Here is a 21,398-nt window from a genome sequence, read left to right on the forward strand (position 1 = left end):
TGGTTTGCAACTTTAAATATGCTTGGATTGGCTTCTCAAGTCAACCTGTCTGCACTCCACCTCTGCACTCCATTTCAACACCCAGCATCAGAGTCAGGAGAGGAGCGTGTTTCACAAATCACAACCAGACTTTACACGTTCAGAAGCAGGAAATGCCATCTTTCTAGAAGCCCTGGTGGGTCCTAACTAAGTTGTGGGTAAGAAGCAGGAGGCGTCACTCAAGCAGACGAAACTGCCTTATGCTGATCTTCTCTGGCCGGCAGGGGCTCTCCAGGGTCTTCATCTTGCCTGTTATCCAGGTTCAGGGTCGGCATACCCCGATGTGAGCTTCTGTCCCGATCCCCTGTGCTCCCAGTGACACTGGGAAAGAGCCAGAAGCAGCCGTGAGCATTGGCAGGTGGAAGGCTTGTGAGCAGGCGGCGGGAGGACACTCGGGCAAGAGGGAGGCCTGGGGGTGGAGGGGAGGGAGGGAGGGAGGGGTGATCGGTGTGCAGAGATGATGGGGCCCTGGGAACTCTGCCACAACATGCACCTGTGTTAGCACCATGCATGCATACAAGCCCTTTCCCACTGGATTCACTCTTTCATGCATGCCCACACACGCACACACACATACACACACAGTGTGTACATATATTGCCAGGTAAATTCAGCAAATATAGACACATGTCATTGCCCTAAATGACACACAAATCCACTGATTCTCCACTGTTGGTATATTATTTGTGTGTGTGTGGGGGGGAGTTAAGTGAACCTCTTTAAGTTTCCTGATGCATCCTTTGGCTCATAAAAATGAACTGCATGTATATACAGATGGATTTTGCAGAGAGATCCCCCCCAAAAAAACCACACAGAGAAATAATGATGGTATATGAAGTGGATGACACAGGGAGATTGGTCTTCCTCGTGTGCCGTCGTTTGCTCACCAGTTCGTATGCATACATGGAATTTGCAGATAAAGCCGCCCACACACGACCACGCGTGCGTCCCTGGTCTGCCTGGAGCCATCTGTCGTTCTGGACCGGCCTTCCCATCACCGTCTCCTGCCGTGGCTCTCCCACCTGGTGGTTATGTAACCGTTATGTAACCCCTGGCTCTGGAATGTGCCGATTGCCCTCAGCCCACGTTCTTTAGGAGTGGGTCGATTCGCTGGCCAGCCACTAGGATTCTGTCGTATCGGTTCTGTGTGGCAGAGCTGTCTGTCAGGGGGAGGGGAGTGTCCTGTGGCACTCAAAAGACGGACACCTTCCTTGCAGTTATGCCTTTGCAAACTGGAGCCCACTTCAGTGGCTCTGACAAGCGCATCATAAACATGCATTCGTCCCTAAGGTGTCCCAGGACGCTTCTTTTGTTTCTTTCTCTCTTTGTACAGGGCACAAACGTACTTTGAGTTTTGTAATGTTTTCAGGATGGATCTCACACACACTCATCCATCACCCCAGGGTGAGGTGCACACGCACCCTTCATGTCACACTAATGACCTGATCCAGCAACCGGACGTGTGTGAAGGAGGGAGGGGAGACCTCTTGGCTCAGTGGCTCCTTCCCAAATGATTTGTCCCAACCCCAAGAAGGCTTTGCTGGGAAGCCCTGACAATAAATCAATGCTCCCTTTCAAAATCCATCAGATCAAAAGGCAGGTCTGCTTTAGCCGCTTGGCCAAGGGAAGCACGATGCTTTCCAGCTGGCTGCCCTTACAGGTTCCTAAAATCATTAGCGCTGGCTCTCTTCTGCTTCTTTGTGAGGGAGAACTGGTTTTCTCCTTTTGTGGGACTTTCCAAGTGACTGCAGCCTCCCCCCCCTCCCCCCCCCCTCCTTGCATCCTGCATCCCAGACAGCTCCGCCCGGATGCACATGAGAAACATTGCCCCCCAGATGGGGCGAATCCCCTTCCCCAGAGGCAAAGGGAGTCCACAGACTCTCAAACCGAAACTTAGCCTCCCGGGCCTCCTTTGTGCAGCACCAGCCGTGAAGGGAAGGCCGCTTTGGATCTCGGTGCCAAGAGGTGGAAAGGGCAGGGAGACAGGGGTGGCATTTTGGTGTCAACCAGGAGCCACAAGAGTAATCTTCATGGACGTAAAAATTGCATTGGCCAAAAGCACCGCGGAGAAGGCCATCATTTCCCTGTCCTGAGCTTTGCAGAGGTGTGGGAAACTGGATTGATTGGTTGGCATCATTTGTGCCCTTTCTGCCCGGCATAAATCCAGGGTGGCTTACACAATGCAGGGCTCTTGGTCTGATCCAGGTTCTTTGGGTAGCTGTCATGTTTAAGAATGGAACCTCCATGTTTAAGGGCAGCCTACCTCTGAATATCAGGTGGTATGCTTGCCAGTAAAAATGCCATAGAACTCAATGGAGCTACTTCTAAAGGTACCAGGTTCGAATCCATGAGGCATGTCACCCAGGAAACAGGTTTAAAGAATATCTGTGAGACGAGAAAGCATCTGAAGAGTTTTACAAGACTTCCACGCTGCCCAAATGCTTGCATTTCTGGTACTGGTTGTCAACTGTTCTGCTGTCCAGAGACACAAATCAGCTTGTTGCCAAACTAATAATGTGTATCTCCTGCCCAATCTAACACCTAGAGTACTTCATCTCCAGTGTGGTGTAGGGGTTAAGAGCGTCTGTCTAAGATCTGGAAGACCCGGATTCAAATCCTCACTCATGCCCTTGGAAACTCACACCTTCTTAGCAGAGCCCCCTCTCAGGGTTCTTTTGGAGGATAAATGAATGGGAATTGCGGAGGCCATTTTGGGTCACCCCCAGGGAGAAATCAGGGCACAAATGGACGAAATAAAGGTTCTCAGGGCATTTCTGCACATAAAAAAAAAATAATGTTACGCCAGCGAAATATTATCGTGCCTCCGGCCATTCCTCACCTTCTTGCTGTCTTGCTTTTGTCTGCCACCTTTTCACGCTTCTTACACTCCACATGCCTGCTGGAAATGGCAGAAGAGAGCAACACACTTTACAAGTGACTCTCTTCTGCCTGTCAATCAAGCCAGGCAACCAATCCCCTTTCTCAATGTTTTAAAGGGCCCACAATGTCCACTACCTTTTTTTTATTCAAACTTTCTCCGTTGAAACACCTATGCATCTAATCATAGATACACAATGCTTTTTTGAATGCCACCCATTATGGAATCACATTCCTGATTGGGGGGGGGGCTTTAGAGAGAAATGCTTTGTGTCATAAATTTGGGGGGGGGGAATTATTTTTGGCTTTGCCTGCATGCATTCATTGCTCCAGGCAGTTCACTTTCTAAAAAATTTACTGTCCTCAGGATAAAGGAGAGGGAGGCAGGTGCAAGGTTGGGATACTGGAGGCGGAGCTAGCACTTCTTCGCCTCCATACATTTCTTTGGCTGGTGGCCTACTGGTTGCTCTCCTGTAGCTTGCACTTCTGAGGTTGGGGAATCAACTTTGTGATATCCCCACTGGTGCTTTAAAATGGAGGATGTAACCAGCCATTTGCTGCCTGGACACTGGATGTTGGTGACATCACACAGAGCATCTGGAATATAACAACTACATAAGGTAAGCATTTCACCACATCTAACAGGTGCGGAATGGCCCTGAATAATCCTTGCACCAAAGGTAGAATATGCCTGGCCTGATGCTTTGCCCCAATTTGAATCTGAATCTGAGGCCGCTCAGATCCCAGGTCCTTCACTAGGTAGATATGGTTCCTGCCACACGATTGACACGTTTATTGGGCCTCTGCTCCACTCCCTTGCAGTTGGGCACTAAGCAGTGTGGAATCAATCGCTATGGATTCTGCAAAAGGTTTTGCACTGAATCCAGCCACTATTCCTGACTCTGTTGCACAGAGAACACCCTAGCCATTCTCCCAAGGAGCGCTGGAGCACAGCTCAGAAACATCTGCCCCGTGGCAGCTTTTGCCCATCGCTGAACAGCTCATGCACATAAATAACTTCTGAGACAGGCGTCTTGGGCTTCTGCTCACCGACCCAACTGGGCCAGCAATCAGAAAAAAGGAATCCTGCGTGTTCTGCAGTATGTTTTAGGGCACCTCACTGGGTCAGTCATTGGCCTTTCTGCTCCAGCTTCCTGTTTCCCACAGTAGCCAAGTAGATGCCCCAGAAGGCCCACAGCAGGAGGCTCTGGGATCCGGGAGGCCCCCTCTGCCGTGGAAGCTCACCAGAATGACCAGTCACAGATTCTTACTCTGCCCTCCCTCACAAGGTTGTTGTGAGAATAAAAATGAAGGCAAATGATGTAAGCTACTTTGGGTTCCCACTGGGGAAAGGAGAGGTATAAATATGTAAACAAACAAATTAATAGTTCTTGGGCCTCCCTAAACCCCACTTGGGAGTAAGTTCCTTTGTCCTGGGCAGAGTTCAAAGTAAATGGCTAAAGCACATCTGCTGTAAATCTCTTGAGTGCATCTCCTTTCTGTCTGGTGGGGCATTTTGTGCTGATTGAGAGACAATGGGGGGGGGGGGTCGACTGACTAGGGAGGCTCCAGGTTCAAATATCTACTGCCATTTAAGCTAACTGGGTAGCCCTAGGCCAGCCTTTCTCTGTCAGGTTAAACTACCTCGCAGGGCTGTTGTTAAGCTAAATTTGCTGAGAAAACCATGTGTTTTCTGAGCTACTTGATGGGGTGAAAAAAGATTTATTTTATTTATTTATTTATTTTATTTCTATACCGCCCTTCCATATGGCTCAGGGTGGTTTACATACAACATGGGGGATACATGGAATGAATTAATATACAACATAAACAAATACAACAATAACAACATCTAGATCCCTGGATTCTGTCATTCTGTAGAAAATGGAATATTTGGGTTTTTTCCCGCCTCTTCTCAGTGAAGCCCCGCCCCTCCTGGCTGGGGTCTGAGTGGGTCCTGGCACAGGCCTCGGGGTGGGCCAAAGGAGCCAAGCCATGATCATGTATGGCCGCTTCTATTCAGAGCAAAGAGCCCCAACCCTTTTGAGCCTGTGTGCATCTAGTGAATGCTGAGAAACCCAACATGGCTGCTGCAGGAGGCGGAGTCAAAGGGAATATCTCCCTCCCGAAGGGGGGATGGAACCTGACACTGGTGGGGGAAAGCTTAGCAGCCCTCTTCACCCTCCAAAGGAAAACCCTTTCATTGGGCAGCCAATAGCAAGCCTTGTTTTGCAGCGTCCCCACCCACGTTCTGGAAAGTTTGCCAGGGGGAAGTACTGGCAGGAGATGTGGTGCCCCTGGGCACCCTGCTGGGGGACCCTGCCTTGCAGCTACTGTGCCCGCCGGTTTGGAAGAGAGGGCAGCCAGAAGCCGGATCCCCCTGGTCTCACAACTGGGCCCCCTGAGTTCTCCCTGGAGTAAGTGGGAGTGACTCCTGGCTGGCAGGGGGGGGGCAGATCGGGATGTCAGGCTGCCACGCTGTGCCCGGACTGAGTCAGTGGACTTACTCCTGAGTAAACGTGGGCGTTTTTGTGGACAGCCGCTGCCCCAAAGCTCGGGCGGCTGCAGGGAGCCTTCTGAGTCCGAGGCTCCAAAGACCTCTGGCCGCTCTCTGGGCGAAGCCAGGTGGTCCCCGGGTCAAATCTTCCCTGGCCGGTCCCTGGAGCGCCCAGCCCCTGAGGCTGAGCCAGCCCGTGGGAGCCGCATGGGGCCGGGATCCCCCCGCCCGTCCTCCCCGAAGGAGCTCCGGGCCTCTCCCGCGCCAGCTCCCCGGCCCCGCGGCCGCGCTTTGGCCCCCGAGGCTGCCGTCCAAGGCCATCGGGCCCCTGGGCGGCCGGGAGGAGCCGGCCAAAGGCCGCGGTCCTGGGCGCGCTTCCTGCCGCGTTGGGCTTTCCCCGCTCCGCTCGCTCGCTCGCTCGCTCGCCGCCCCCAGCAGCTCCCCGGGAGTCGGGCCCGCGAAGAAGGAAGGAAGGAGAATAGGACTCAGGGCAGAAAGAAAGAAAGAAAGAAAGAAAGAAAGAAAGAAAGAAAGAAAGAAAGAAAGAAAGAAAGAAAGAAAGAAAGAAAGAAAGAAAGAAAGGGAAGGACTCAGGGTGGAAGGAAGGAAGGAAGGAAGGAAGGAGGAAGGAAGGAAGGAGGAAGGAAGGAAGGAAGGAAGGCGCCTTCGACCGGGTTGGGACTTGGTCCTGAGCCGCCTTGGCTGGCCTTCCCCGCTTCGAAAGGCCGAGGACCGCGGCGGATCCAGATGGCTCCGGGATCCGTGTCTGTCCCAAAAGAAGGACGCCGCGATGCTCCAGGAGGGCCAGGCGTCTACTGCGAGGTGGCCCTCCAAGGCGTGGCGCCCCGGGGCCCGATGGCCGCCTGCGAGAGCGGGGGATCCCAGAGCTCTTCTCGCGTGCCCAAGAGGCTCCACTCCGGATTCGCTCGGGTCTGGCGGCGAAGGCGGAGGGAGGCCAAACGGGTCGCGTTTTCTCCACGGTCCGAGGGCGGCCGAGGCATTTTTAGCTGCCCCAGAAAGGGCGCCGGGGGCCAACCGTTGGGCGCCCCCCAGTCTAAACCCCGGGACTAAATCAAACCGTTTAATTTTTTAAAAACATTCTCGAGACAGGTTTGTTTGAGAGCGCGTCTCCTTTCAATTCTCTTGCTTCGGTTTCCACCGGATTTAGACACTGACAGCCAAATCATAAACACTCGTGCAAATGAAAATCGTTTATTTCTAAAGAAGCATTTCGGAAACACAAACCTTTCGTTCCCGCCTCAAAAAAAAACAAAACATTTTAAGTGCCTGATTTGGAGAGAATATCTAGATTGCTAAAGACGGGGTTAATTTGTAGTTAAAGCATGAAACAAAGACCCGGCATCAAAAAGACGTTTAAAAAAAACTGAACGCGGGATGGCCCCAAACCCGGCAGAGGATCCCTCGGAGGTCTCCGTGTCGCTCTTGCCCCATCGACGCCCTTTTCCTCGTTGCCCGGTTTCCCCAGCCGCCCCCCGTCAAGCGACGCGTCTCTTCTAGATCCACGGACCGCCCCCGGGAGGGAGAGACTCGCCCCTGGACGTGAAATTCTTCGCCGCCCCCCGCGGCATAGTGCTTAAGAGCCCAAGGGATCCCGTCAACTTTCTGCTTGAAGGGACGGGGGGCGGGCGATGAAATTTCGTTGTCCCCTTTCAGACCCTGCCCCGGAAGTCGGCGTCTCCCAAGCGGGGAGATCCCTCGAGGGGGCAGAGGGGGCTGGGAGCGGGGGAAGCCCGTCCGGGGTCGCCCAAGAGAGACGCGGCCCGTCTGGACTGGCAGGTGCAGCCGAACCACGCGGAGCGCGGGGGGGGGGGTTGGGGTGTCCTCGGGCAGCCGCGGCCAAATCCAGCCGCTCGTGGTTTCTCACGCACCCCTCCCCTCCCCTCCCCCACTCCACCCCACCCCACCCCACCCCCAAAATGAGATCGCTTCATTCCGAACCTCACGGCCGGCCCCAAACAGCGAAGGCATCGCCGCCCGACCAGACAGGGGGCTGCCGGAGGGGAGGGGGCAGGGGGGGGCGATGTGTGCGCGGAGAGGGACGGGCCAGGGTCGGCGCGCGGGGAGGGCGGCCAAGTGTCCCGGGGGCTCCGCCGGCCCCGCTCGCTCGTCGCCCCAAATGCGGGTCCCCTTCCGGACGCCCGAGACGAAGCGCCCCGAGGGCAGCGAGGGCCCGGATCCCGCCCCAGAAGCGGCGTCGCCGTCCAGCTAGTCCGCCGGGGGGAGGCCCAGAGGGAGAGCGGGTCGCCCCCCAAGCCCCGCTGCCTCGCGAACTTCTCCCCTTCGGCTCTGCGCCTCTCGCCCCTCCTCCCCCGGCCCGGGGCACGCCTGCCCTCCGCACTGCCCGACCGACCGACCGCCTCTCCCCGGAGCCCCGAGCGCAGGCCGCGCGCCTCTCCCTGCCCCCGGGGAAAGTTTCCGTCGAGCAACAGCCGCCCGCCCGCCCGGGCCTGGCCTCGGCCTCCCGCCCGCTCCCTTCCCGGGCCGGCGCCTGAGAATGCCCGCCCCGTCCCCGTCCCCGTCCCCGTCCCCGTGCCGTCCCGTGCCGTCGGGGCTGCGGCTCACCCGGGCGGCTGCTGTGGTCGGCGGCGGCGGCGGCTGCGGCGGCCCATCCCGGCGCGGAGGAGCAGCTCCGGCGGGGCGCGCGGAGGGGGCGGGGCCGGGGCCGGCGCGGCGCCGATTGGCTGGCGGGCCCCGTGACGTCGGGGGTCAGTGCATAAGGCTGGCGGCCGGCGGCGGAGCCCAAGATGCAGTCTAGCCACGGGCCGCCCAGCCGCACGCAGCCCCGACGCCGACGCCGGAGCCGCCCGTAGCCCCCCGGCCAGGCCCAGCCCAGCCCAGGCTCCCCGCGCCCCACTGAGCGCAGCGCGGCACAGCACACCGCGGGAGGGAGGGAGGGAGGGAGAGAGGCGGCCGGGCGGCCGGAGGAGCCGCGGAACGGAGCGGCGCGAAGAAGAAGAAGACGACGACGACGAAGGAGCCGCAGCCACGGACCGTCCCCTCTGACAGCCCCGAGGCGGCCAGAGCAGCATCTGCCCCGTGCGAACCCGGCGGCCGCCCCCCCCCCTGCGAGGTAGGCCTCTCGCCCCGGACTTGGGGCCCTCGCCCCCCCCCGCCTGCTCTACCTCTCTGCGGGCGCCCTCCCTCCCTGGGGCCGTCAGCCGGGCGGCGGCGGCAGGGGGGACGGGACGGGACGGGGCTCGTCGATGCTTCCCGCGGGCGCTCCCGGGGGGCCGCCGCGCTCCTGACTCTGCTCCGACGGGGCCCGACCGCCCACTTCCGCCGAGCCGCCGCCGCCTCCCGAGGAGACCATGGTCCACTGCGCGGGCTGCAAGCGACCCATCCTGGACCGGTTCCTGCTCAACGTCCTGGACCGCGCGTGGCACGTCAAATGCGTCCAGTGCTGCGAGTGCAAATGCAACCTCACCGAGAAGTGCTTCTCCCGCGACGGGAAGCTCTACTGCAAGAACGACTTCTTCCGGTAAGGGCGCCCCCCATTCCCCCCCACCCCCACGGCAAAGGCGGCCGTCGGTCGGTCGGGCGAGTGGGGGCGGGTCTCCTCCGGGGCGAGGGCTGCAGGGCGCGGGCGGCCGTGGCTTCGCTGACCCCGAGGGCAGGCTGCCTCGCACAATCGCCTCCCGCCCGCGACGGCCGCTGGAGCCCGCCGGGAGGCCTGGACCCCGGAGCCCCGCGACGCCCGAGCCCTGCGCCCCGAACGGGCCAGGGGGGGAGAGGGAGCTGCTCAGCCCCCCCCCCCCGCGCTCCCTCCCCGCCCCCACGGAACTTCCCCGGAGTTTGCGCGCGGAACGGGGGCGGGGGGGGCAGGGCGGCAGGGCTCCGGGCCCCGCGGAGGTCTCCCGAACGGGCCTTCCTCTCCGCAGAGTCTCCCGTTCCTTCCTGCCGGAGCTGTCGGGGGCCGCAGCCGAATCCCACCGAGCGGCTTCCAGCTCTCGTTCAGCACAAAGTCCCGCTTCTCTTGGGCTTCCCTGCCGAATCCAGCCGCCGGTTCTTCGGCCCAAGCCGGCCTCCGGGCCCGTGTCCAGCGGCTGCTGCGCCGAGTGGCCGGGGGGGGGAGGGGACGGGAGGGCCGCTGGCCTCTTTCGGGGCCTGGAGAGGCGCCGCTCGCTCTGCCGCGCTCTCCTCCGATGGGCCCGGTCGCCCGGAGAAGCGATCTGAGCCCTTCACCTCCCCCCCCCCCCGCCGAAAAAAGGGCATTGTTAATATTCTTGGAAATATTTTAAAAGCTGGTTTTCTTTTAATCATTCCGTTTTTAAAACCCGATTGTGATCGTGGCGGCCTCAGAGGTCAAGGGAATCTAATAAATGAATAATAAATGAATGAATGAATGAAAAAAGGGCGACGGGGGCCGACGGGGTCTGCAACTGAAAATCAGCGTAATACTAATATTTAAGTTCGCGTCGCAAGAACATTCCAAGTAGCCGCTTAAAGCGTCGGGCCGGGCGGGTTGCCTGACCCTTTGCAGACGAGCCCAGGCCCGATCCGGAGCGAAAGCGCCGGCGATTCCTGCTTTCTCGGCGCGGGAGGAGAGACCGAGGGCGCGATCCCCTTCTCTCTGGCGCCGAGAGCCCCGGCCCGATCCCCGCGCGGCCTCCTCCCTAAAGGGCAAACCGGCGCCGGGGTGGGCTGCTCGCTCCGGGCGCAGCAGCCGTTTCCTGCGGCTCCGCTTTTAATCCGGTTTGTGGCTTTTATTTGGGGACCCCCCACTGCCTCAAGGGGACTCGTCGAGAATGTCTAGGCCTCCCACACCCCTTTGCCCGGAGCTGCCGAGGGGGAGGCGGCCACCGGGAGAAGCCGCGAGGAAACGGCCCGTCCGCTTCGAGCCAGACAGACAACAAAGCGCCCCCCGCCCCAAGAGGCCGCAGGATCCCCTCGGATGGCTGGCGAAGGGGGGGGGAGGAGGGTGGATTGGGGCGGCAAGGGGCTTCCCCGCGAGGAGGGAGCGCTTTGTTCTGTTGCCCGCTGGAAAACGAAGCGCCCGCCGCCTCTGCTGCTGCTCCCCCGGGCCCACTTCGGAGCCTTCCCCGCCCCCCCCCCCGGCCTGCGGGCTGCCCAGCGCTGTCCTGGCCGGCCGGCGGGCGGGCGGGCGGGCGGGGAGAAGCGGCCTTCCTCGGGCCAGCCGGGCTGTGGCGAGCGGAGCGACGCCAGGAACGGCCCCGAGTCTCGCCGGGCGCAGGCAGGCAGCGGCCAGGCCGGGGGGCTTGCGGGGGCGGGAGGGCCGCTGCCTGCCCCCTTCTGCGCGGGCCCTTCTTTCGCTCCCGCGGCCGACGGCGCCCGACCTCCTCGCCGTCCCTCCCTCCCTCCCTCTGCGCCGAATGGGCTGCCCGGCGGTCCTGGCAGGGCTCGCGGAGGCTCCCGGGTCGGATCCCGTCGTCCGCTTTGAATGGATCGCGACCTTTGTCCGCGGCCCTTCCCCGCCGCTCTCTGCATGGCGGAAAAGAGCCGGGTTAAAATGTCCGCGTCCCGCTCGTTCCCCGGCATCCTTTGCCCGCGGTTCCTTGGAAGGAGACCCTCGGAACGTGCGATCCCGGACCGGTTCTTGAGGAGCAAACCCCTCCGCGCCCAGACGGATTACTTCCCCCTAAGTAAATCCCGGGATAGGAGCTGCGAACAAAATCAACGCACAGCGCGATCCTCCGAGGGCTTTCCCGAGAGTAAGGCTTGAATAGGATCGCTCTCATACGCTTCCTCCTACGGAAATTATTTTAAAAATTAGTCTTACCCGAGAGTAAGTCAGTTTGAGTTTGCCAATTTAGTCTGCGGAGGATCGGGGCCGCGCCCTTCCAGACTTGCCGTCCCCTAACTGCGCTCTCTGGAAAGCGACTGACCGTCGACGTCGACGTAAGGGAGAGTTTTCCTTTTGGGAGAGAGACGGGGCTTCTAAGTGGCCAGCGGGAGTGACCTGTGCACACTGGCCCTTCTCAGGAGGGGTTGGCCTCCGTCTGTTCCTGGTGCAAAATTCCATCGTCTGAGGCAGGGGCTGCGAACGCGCAAAGCAAAAATGCAAACAACGGGTGTGTGTGTGTGTGTGTGTGTACTCTGTGGGAGCGTGTGCACAGCCCCTGTTTTGTATGCTCCAGGCAACAATGGCCAGCGGAGATGTGATGGTCAATCTTCCCTCTCTTTTTCTCCTCGGGCGGCATTGCTGCGGGGCTCTCTGAGCAGGGCGGCGGGCCGAGTCTGGAACGTGGGGATCCTGCCCGGTTCCTCGGGCCAGCCTGGGGAGGGCAGGGGCTCCTGGCCGGCCTGAGGTCCCTGTCCCCGCGGGACATGTCGGAGCAGTCTGCGCCTGGCCACGATCCAGCAGGCGAGGCCACGCGGGACGCGGCTTTGGGGAGAAGCCAAGGGTAGCTGGGGAAGAGAACTGGCCGCCGGGGCAGAGGGAAGAACCTTTGCTGCAGCCGGCACCTGTGCCTTGCTTAGCGGGCCTTCTCTGGAGTCAGTCCCGAGGATGTTAAGGAGGCCGGATCGGCAGGCCCAGAGGAAAGAGCCTCTCTGTCCTTTGCTGGAGGCTTCCTGTGGGGAGAAGAAGTGGGTCAGGAGGGGGGGCTTAAAGTCGCCGGCTAGGTCAGATGCCAAGGCCGTTTCCCCTGCAGGCAGCCGACCATGCCACCTGGAAGCAGAGCCCCATGAGAATGGCGGGCTACGGTGATGGATTAGGGATCCCCGCGGCCCCCGGATCGCCATTAACCCAGCCTCCAAGGCATAGCAGCTCTGGGGCTCCGTGGCAGGGCCTGTGCGAGGAGAGACCTTTTCTGCCTGAGACCCGGAGAGCCACTGCCAGCCTGAGTAGAGTCAGGTGGGCCGAGGGTCGTGTGTTGATGGCATATCAAGCGCATGGCAGGGGGCACACAAACTTCTACCAGCCTCCGTGTGAAGGAGCCGCCGGGCATCTGGGGCTGGACCAAATTGTGGAAGCGGCTTTTCTTTTCACCAAAAAAGAACGCAGGTTTGCCCTAGCCAGGAAGGGACTTCCTTCTTTCAACCCTCTGGGTTGTATGAACATTTAATGCGGAGGGAGGGACTAAGGGCTTCCCTTAAGGCAAGACAGAAAGGCTGGGCAAGTCTTTTCCCGACTCACTTTTCCCCATCTGTAAAATGGGGTCCTGCTGAAGGAGGACTATTTGAACTGACCGAGGGAAAGGGCCGGCCAGATCCTAGCGCTGCGTGGAATTTACTTAAGGGGGGGAGGACGAGCAATGGACACGCTGGGTACTTTGTACAGAACCTGTGTGCACACAGGTCATAAAAATCTAAAGACACAGCACTGAGGAATAATTGTAGGTACTCCTGGGTTGTTGGGGGGGGGGGGGTTAGAATATTATTCTGCTAATAAAATCAGAGTCCAGTGGCACCTTTAAGACCAACAAAGATTTATTCAAGGCGTGAGCTTTCGAGTGCAAGCACGCTGTGCTTGCACTCGAAAGCTCACGCCTTGAATAAATCTTTGTTGGTCTTAAAGAGTAAATCTTTCTTTGTTGGTCTTAATCTTTGTTGGTCTTAAAGGTGCTCCTGGTCTCTGATTTGATTGTGCTGCTTCAGATCATCACAGCGGACCCCCTTGAATCTATTCTGCTAATGTGAGCTCTAACCTACCCACCTTTTTTATTCAGGAGCAAGACTCATTCAGCCTAATAAGCCTGACTTATGCCACCCGCATTTTAAGAGGGCACACTCACTCGCGAGTAAGACGCCACTCGTGTCCCAAGTGCCAATCATCTGGACTTGGGCATCAGTCCCACGGAGTTCGCGATTTCAGTTTTAGAGCATTTTGAAAGAGGCTTGATTCCCTGCACTCAAAGTGACCCCCCCCCCATCTCAGTCTGCCCAAACATACCTGACTTTATATACAGACAATACTAGCTGAAATACTTTTATTCCTAGTGCCGCACCACCTGGAAGGTTCGCCTGGATGTTTTGGTGAATCCCAGATCAGGAAGGAGGAAAGGAAACCTTTTTCTTTTTTTAAGGAGCTGGCTTTTGTTCGGAATTCTCTGTGCTGATGACGGCTTGTAGGAAGGTCCCTTCCAACTCTGATTCTAAGAGAAGCTACTTTTTTGAAACCGGAAATATTAATTAAGCAGCATCCTACTTGCAAAATTACTTTGCTGATATTGCTGCATTTATTCAATTATCCAGTATATTTTTATCCCACCCTTTCTTCTAGGAACAGGGACATACATATTTCTTTCTTTCCTTCCTTCTTTCTTTCCTTCTTTCCTTCCCAATGGGGACTCACAGATGCTTATGTTATTCTCCTCTCCCTTTTGTCATCACAACAGTGCTGTGAGGTAGCTTAGGTTGATACAGTATAGCCGGCCCGAGGTCATGCAGGAAGCTGCTAGGCTTGCAGGGCTTGAACTCTGGTCTCTATAGCTGCTTGAGCCCTTATGCTGCCCAAGCGGGCTCCTTGGGGATGTGCCTGGGGGACCTGTGTTTCCTCCTAGGTAAGAATAGGAATTGAGTTCTCATTTTAATAGTTGTTTTATGACCCACTTGGCAGGCTCAAGTGCAGGATTTTCTCCAGAGCTGAATTCCGTGAGACAGAAGTGAAGCCCAGCCCTGTCCCTGCCTGCCTGGGCAGAAATAACCTCCTTCATTTCCTTGGGACTGGCTTTCAGGTCAGATTAAAAAGGGCCACCTACAGCCCACTTGAGGTTCAACCATATTAGACGCATGACAGGGAAGAAACCGGATGCTTTGAGTGATTGCTTTTAAGAAACAGTTGTTTATTATTATTTCCAGAACGTGTATCCTCACCGGGGCTGCCAAGACAGCCCATTATGTGATGCAACCAGCAAGCAAATGTGTAAAATTACATTATAAACCCATTGAAATCAACCCCCTTCCAAACAGGCATCATTAAAACAATGTTTAAAAGACAGATCTAAAATACATCCAAAGCAGGAAGAGGCTGGTTAGGGGGGAGGGAGGGGTCACTGATGAATTGCCCGTGGAACTGTTCTCAAGTCGGCTTTGCTCTTGTCCTTCCTACCCTCCCCCCCCCAACTGCAGTTGAGCCCACAGGGCCGGGCGCTGCTGGGCTGAGCCGGAAAGGCAGTCTGCGGAGGGACAGGGAAGTGGGCGAAGTGCCCCTGGCCCTGGAGTGAGCCAAGCAGTGCTCACCTCAGTGGGGCGGGCAGTGGGTATCAACTCACCCCCCCCCAACCCAAATAGAAGCAGGACAGAGAGGCTGGGGTGTGGCCCTGCATGCTCCTGGCTATCGGCCCCCTCCCGGGGCAGCCCCCACCCCAAATTTCCCTATCCCTTAAATGGCCAGTCCATCCCTGGGCAAGGAGGTGACAATCTAAAATTCATCCGCGAGAGCAGCAGGGGAATTGGCAGGAGGGAGAGACACGCAGGAGCCCTCTAGCTGGGTGGAATCTGCCCCTCTTCGAGATCCCCCCCCCCTTCCAGTCAGTCACTAAAACTGAATTGCCTATTTATTTTAAAACATTGGTGTGCTCTTTTCTGGTCTGCGTTCAGAGAGATTTGCAATCCAGAGAGAATATGGAGGGAGAGAAAACTTGGCTGACCGATAAAAATAGAAAGGGAAAAATCTAGATTTAAAGGTCTCGGCCATTCCTGAAAGTCACCAGGGAAAGAAGTGTGAATGTCGGTGAGGAAGACCAATTCCCCGCCCTTGCAACTGGGAGGTCCGGCTTCAAGCAGCGGCCATTCACGGGAGGGAAACGGAGCAAGGCCGGCAGGGTGAAAAGGGGCCGTGGCAGCCATCCCGGTCTCTGCGGGCACCTAAGCCGTGTCCTGGACCTCGCCTCTCCCGTTTGCCTCCCCTCCCCGCAGTTTCCTCTTTCTCCTTATTATCCTCACAACAGCTCAGCCTCTGAACTTCCTGAAAAAGCAGGGATTTGAACCGATCCCCCCCCCCCCTGCCACGAATGCTCTCTAGCCCCTGGATCACCCACGGAGCATCTTTGCCAGCCCCGTCTTCATTTATCACAGATAACTCTCCCCCCCCCCCCATGTAATAGCCTGCCGTTATGGCTGGATGTCCCTGTTTTAATTTGTCGCACAACTTCACTGTGATTTTTAAAAATGAATTTAGTCCATTTTACAGGAGAACAGCAGATGACGACTGCCTTCTGCAGACATTCAGCGGAGTGCTAGATATACTTGGGGGGGGGGAGCTCCTTGAGCAGCCCTGGGTGGGATCCTGCTGACCTGCTCGGGATTGCTCAATGCAGGTCCCTGGCTCCTGGATGGGGCTTCCAAGGGATGAGTTTTGCGCATGGCTGCCTTGGTTCTTCTCCGCAGCCGTCAGAAGGAGGCCCGCGGCCTTCCGTACCATTTGTCTAGCATCCTCTCGGGAACTTGGGGGCTGCTACACCAAACATCCCCGGTCTCGTTGGTTTGTTTTTATTATTTCTTTGTTTCCTTCCTCCGCAAGGGGGAGCGTTCTTCTCTTCCTTGTCTATCCCCTCCACAACCCTGTGAGGTGGGCTAGGCTGAAAGGGTGTGGCTGGCCCCTGGCAGAGCGAGGACTTGAACCTGGGTCTCCTAATCAGGTGGGCCCTTGCTCGCCACTGTTCAAGTGATCTGAAGCTCCTCACTTGATCTCCCCCCCCCCCCGGCAGGGCTTCATCCTTTATGGCAGGGGTAGTCAAACTGCGGCCCTCCAGATGTCAGTGGACTACAATTCCCAGGAGCCCCTGCCAGCATTCGCTGGCAGGGGCTCCTGGGAATTGTAGTCCACGGACATCTGGAGGGCCGCAGTTTGACTACCCCTGCTTTATGGCATCTCCAAGATGGGCAGATCCCTAATGCAGCACAGGGGGATGCCGCCGAGGCCAAAGGCCACCTTCCCCTGCCGAACTGCGCTGAGCCCACTGGGTGAATCCCTGCTGACCTTGATGGCATTGCAATGATACCCCGACTTGCCCAACTGCTATGGACAATGGGGAACAGCTTTCAAATAACTCCAGGAAACTGGCTCCCCCCTCCCCCGCCCGCAATCGCTCTATCCCACAGGGGACTGGCAGGACCCTGTGCAGACGCCACAGTGTGGGGCTCTCTGCCTGCATGAGGACCCCCCCCCTCCTCCATGCAGGCCCTGATCTGGATGGCCCAGGCGAGTCCGGGATGGGAGACCACCCAAGGAGTCGAGGGTTGCAGAGCAGAGGCAGACGGTGGGCTCGGAGCAGCTGACCGCCAAAGCAGGGGAGCGCAGACGGAGAGAGGCCAGGCCCGCTCGCTCCCGAGAAGGAGGGTTCCGAGATTCCTGGGGAGTCAAGGCCAAGGCCTTCCCCTCCCCCAGTGTTGCCCCTGGGATTCCAAGCTTGACGGCCTCCGAATGGGGACAGCCTCGTCAGTCCCCGCGGCTCCATCCACTGCCCGTTTGAGATTGTCTTTATGGGTGAAGTGGGCTTTCTCCTCTGATGGCCAGTGTGCCAGGTGGAGGGGGGGCTGCGTGAGCTGCACACAGGGGGGGGGGCTCAGGGGCTCCCTGCCTGTTGCTCCTGGTGCTCTCGGGACGGAGGAGGCTGCGGCCCCTTCAGCCAGGGCCTTTCTTCGGGGAGGGGAAGCCAAGTATGATGCTGACCACTTAAGAAATGACCTAGGGAGAAATTTCTCACAGCGAGTTAATATTTCTAAGGAAGGCATCCGGCGGAAGGGTCCCAGGAGCAGCTTGGCGATCCCCAGGGGTTTCTGGGCAGAAACCTTCCGGAGTCAAAGCTTGCCCTTCTTCCGACCCAGGCACCGGGTCTGTCTCCACGGCCCCTGGACTCTTGACTGTCCTCCTGCGGACCAGCATGGCCACCCCCTGGAACTGGAACCCAGTAGTCATCTCTAGGAGCCTGGCCCTCCTTTCAGTAGCAAAAAGAAAGGCACTCTGCTTATGCTCAGATGCACATTAAAGGCACCTCATGGTCCAACTGGTTCCAATACAAGATGAAATGTCTTTAAAGACACCTGCCATAGTTGACTCAACTACCCAAGTACTTTCTCGGTGCTACTTGAATGTGGGTTTAATTTACGGTTAAACAGGTGATAGAGGATTGTTGGAGCCCCTCCCCCTTGGAAGTGTACATTTCTCCGAAATCTGTTTCATTTATTTATTTACTGAACATTACAGTGCAGTTAAACACTTGAATCCCATGCCTGGATCCTTTTTTAAAAGGCATGTCTGGAGGTTCCCATATTGTAGGAAAGGAATTATTCTGTCCTGCTGTTCTGCATGTGCTGTTGATTTCCATGCGCGATCTGTGTGGCTTACCCCAGGCAGGCCAGAAAAAGAGCCACTGCGCTCAGGCAGCCCAAGGAAGGTCTCCAGCTCTTGGGGCTCTCTGGTGGGTTCACCTTGCCTCTCGTTCTCCTCCTCCCCCTTCCAGGTGCTTCGGTACCAAGTGTGCAGGCTGTGCCCAGGGCATCTCCCCCAGCGACCTGGTCCGGAGGGCGCGGAGCAAAGTCTTTCACTTGAACTGTTTCACCTGCATGATGTGTAACAAGCAGCTCTCCACGGGCGAGGAACTTTATATCATCGACGAGAACAAGTTTGTTTGCAAAGAAGATTACCTGACCAGCAGCTCCACTGCCAAAGAGAACAGTCTGCACTCAGGTGAGGAGACCTGCAGGGAGGGGAGATTGGGCCTTTGGAGCCTTTTCGTTAAAAATGTGCCGGGTCCAAAACAAAAGTCCTTCTTTGCCTGCAGATTATCAGGTACAAGTTGGGGTTAAGAACTCAGTGGATCTCCCCCCCCCCCAATAACCAAATCTCCCCTCTGGGGATCCTCTAGGCAGGCTTTCTCATCCGGGGGTTCGTGACACCCTGGAGTTCCTTGATAGCCCTGGAAGGGTTTTCTGAATGGATGGGGCTAAATTAATTGTTAATATATGTTCAACATTTATCGGGTGATATGACCATACGTGGCCATGCTGACTCTCCCTCCCCTTCCAGTGAGGGGCCTGGAGGGGAGGGGAGCGGCCCCGGTGGGCATTTCCACAGCTCTGCTTCCCCACCATATTCTGCAGGATTGTACCAATTTGGGGGTTTCTTGAAGCCTGAAGAGTATTTCAGGGGTTTATCCATGGTTATAAAAGCCAATTTCCTCACTTTATGCTTTTTATTTATATACTGCCTTTCTCCTCAATGAGGACCAAAAGCACCCGATGTCCTTCTCTTCTCCTCCAGTTTTATCCTCACAACAGCCCTGCAAGGTACGACAGGCTGAGAGTATATGACTGGCCCAAGGTCACCCAGAAGCTTCCATAGCAGAGTGAGGGAGTGAATCAGAGGGTCCCAGTCTTATGGCCAGCAATCTGACCCAGCCCTGTGGCTCAGCATTCCAAAGGCAGTGGAGGTGCTGGGTGCGCATCAGGCAGCCATTTTGGGATGGGGTGAAGCTTTTCATTGCTACACTCTTTGTTTTCTGTAAGGCGGCTCAGGCTAGCCCAACTTGTCATGCCTTGGAAGCTCAGCAGGGTCGGCCCTGGTGACTAAGTGGATGGGGGACCACCAAGGAAGTCCAGGGATGTGACGCAGAGGCAGGCCCTGGCAAAGCGCCTCCAGGTGCCTTCCTGTAGAATCCTGCCGGGGTGGAATAAGTTGGCTGCCCCTTGATGGCCCTTTTGCCACCCGTTTTCCCGTAGCCCTCCAAGACCCGTCTGTGGCCACAGTCCTTTCACAAAGTTCTTCCCAGGCAACGTACTTCCTGTGGGAGGAATGAGAGCCCCAAGGGAGGACAGGAAGGAAGAACAGTTTGCAACCCCCTTCCCAAGCTCTCCTTCAGGGGCTCGGCTGGCCGAGCACCTTCTCCCCTAGCCCCCCCCCCCCCCAGCACACTTTCCTCCTGGAGCATGCTTAGTCCCCTTGTTGTGCTGAATTAGAAAGTTGCCTTGGTCTGCATTTCTGGGGGAGTCGCCCAAATTTGGTAAAGCCTCTCCCTTGTCATTGGGTGGCCTAGTTCTGCTGCTTTTGTGACCATGCATAGAACAGTTGACCAAGAGAAGCATGTGCATTCATTTCTTTTATTCTAGCATGCAAAAGGGAAAGGATTGCGTGATTTCTTTTTCTTGACGAAGGTTGAACTTTCTAGCAATTCGTGACATCATTAGTGGCAAAAAGGATATTTGATTGGTTGTTACCAGCCCCCCTCCCCTGTATACCTTGGGGGGCTCCCCTTCTCACATATTCTAGTCTGTGGCCTCCTTCAAAGGTGCCCCGTCCCGGCAAATTGGGGATGGCTATTCTAGACAAATGATGGCTGGATAGATGGAAGATGTAACTGGGGGAGGGGTATAGAGCAGGGGTAGTCAAACTGCGGCCCTCCAGATGTCCATGGACTACAATTCCCAGGAGCTCCCTGCCAGCGTTCGCTGGCAGGGGGCTCCTGGGAATTGTAGTCCATGGACATCTGGAGGGCCGCAGTTTGACTACCCCTGGTATAGAGGGTTATGGTTCCCCCTTGATGTTGTCCGGTTGTTTCACTGTCTTACCACGAAAGAGAATACGTGAGCATTTTGCTGGGCGGTGGGAAGGGGGGCCAAGTTTCCTGAAATAAAATCTGGGACATATTGGATGTTATTAATATTCCATGATTTGCAGTTAGAATAGGTTGTGCCAGAACAATCCCTGCCCGTCCTGCAATTCTCAGGGATAATAACAACAGAGTGGGGTCCGTTAACAAAATCTGCCGGATTTCCCTGAACGACCCCACGCATGGTGCCCCCCGCCCCAGTAAGAAACAGGGCAGCTGTTGATCACACAGAGCCAGTGCAGGGTCCCGGTCCCGGTATCAGGATAGATCAGGAAGACCCAGGTTCAAATCCCTCATGTGCCGTGGGTAAGCATGGCACAGTCATTCTCTGTTACCCTAAAATATCTCAGAGAGTAAGCTGCTTTGGCTCGCCACAGGAGGGAAAGGCAGAGTATAAAGATCTAAATAAATAGATCTTTGTGTGATTTTAAAAAAACTATAAAGTATGCCAACATTAACGTGAAAAAAATCTAAGAAGCCAGCAGCAGCCAGCAACCCCCCACCCAATAATAATTAAAATTAATAAATAATCAGGGGAGGGGGAAGAGAGAACTGATAATAAATAATTCATAAGAATCTGTCACTGGGACATCATAAAGGAATTATCTCCACGGGTGTGGAAAGACCTGGGTTCAAATCCCCGTGCTGCCCTAGACCTTCGAGCTGGGTCACATCCTGTTGTGAGGAGCAAGTGGAGTAGCCATGAACCATGGATGCTGCCTTTGAACTCCTTGTAGGAAGGGTGGGATCCTGAGTACATTTTGAGAAAATAAGCCTAGGAGGGGCTTATTGCTCAGTAAGACTGCGGAGGATCTGGATCTACCTCCAACCCCGCCTAAATGTTTTGCTCTTGTATGCTGATCCTACTCTTGTTGACCCCAAAGTAAATCCCAAGGCATTTAATGGAGCTGCATCCCAGGTAAATCACCCTTCCTTTAAAGCAGGGGTAGTCAAACTGCAGCCCTCCAGATGTCCATGGACTACAATTCCCATGAGCCCCTGCCAATGCTGGGGCTCATGGGAATTGTAGTCCATGGACATCTGGAGTGCCACAGTTTGACTACCCCTGCTTTTGAGGTTGGGGGGGGGGGAGAAAGGTGGGCCATGAAGGGTTTCAGTCAATAATTGTGTAACCTCCAAGTGCTGGCCTGTCTATGTTTACTCAGAATTAAATGCCACTTTATTCAGGAAGGCCCCTTGCCAAGTAGGTTAAGTGCTTTAGTTACTGGAGATTTTACAATCCTGAAATGAGGAATTTTGCAGGCCCTGTGTTGTAACCACAATGAGTATTGGCAATATTCCTAGTATTATTATTAGTAATACTCATAGGCTTACTAGCTGTTGCTGCATGAGAGTTGTTGCTACTCCTAGTAGTAAGAAATGAGTATATACCTCAAACTCAAAACGCTGGGTTTCAATCCAATTTTAAGGGGCGAATGGGCAGAGAGATTACA

At 56.4% G+C, this 21,398-nt stretch overlaps 1 protein-coding gene across 2 annotated transcripts in view; it reads left to right on the plus strand.

The window, feature by feature from the left end:
* Positions 1 to 8,168: 8,168 nt before the first annotated feature.
* LHX1 (LIM homeobox 1) overlaps positions 8,169 to 21,398 on the plus strand; it is a 50,896-nt gene continuing 37,666 nt past the window's right edge. For both annotated transcript variants that reach the window (XM_077311908.1, XM_077311909.1), the window contains exons 1-2: positions 8,169 to 8,912; positions 17,800 to 18,026. In XM_077311908.1, the coding sequence (XP_077168023.1) occupies positions 8,743 to 8,912; positions 17,800 to 18,026 (397 nt within the window). In that variant the 5' untranslated portion in view covers positions 8,169 to 8,742. The remainder of the gene's footprint in view (positions 8,913 to 17,799; positions 18,027 to 21,398) is intronic.

The sequence above is a fragment of the Paroedura picta genome, chromosome 15 (genome assembly GCF_049243985.1).
Source record: "Paroedura picta isolate Pp20150507F chromosome 15, Ppicta_v3.0, whole genome shotgun sequence".
Lineage (NCBI taxonomy): Eukaryota > Metazoa > Chordata > Lepidosauria > Squamata > Gekkonidae > Paroedura > Paroedura picta.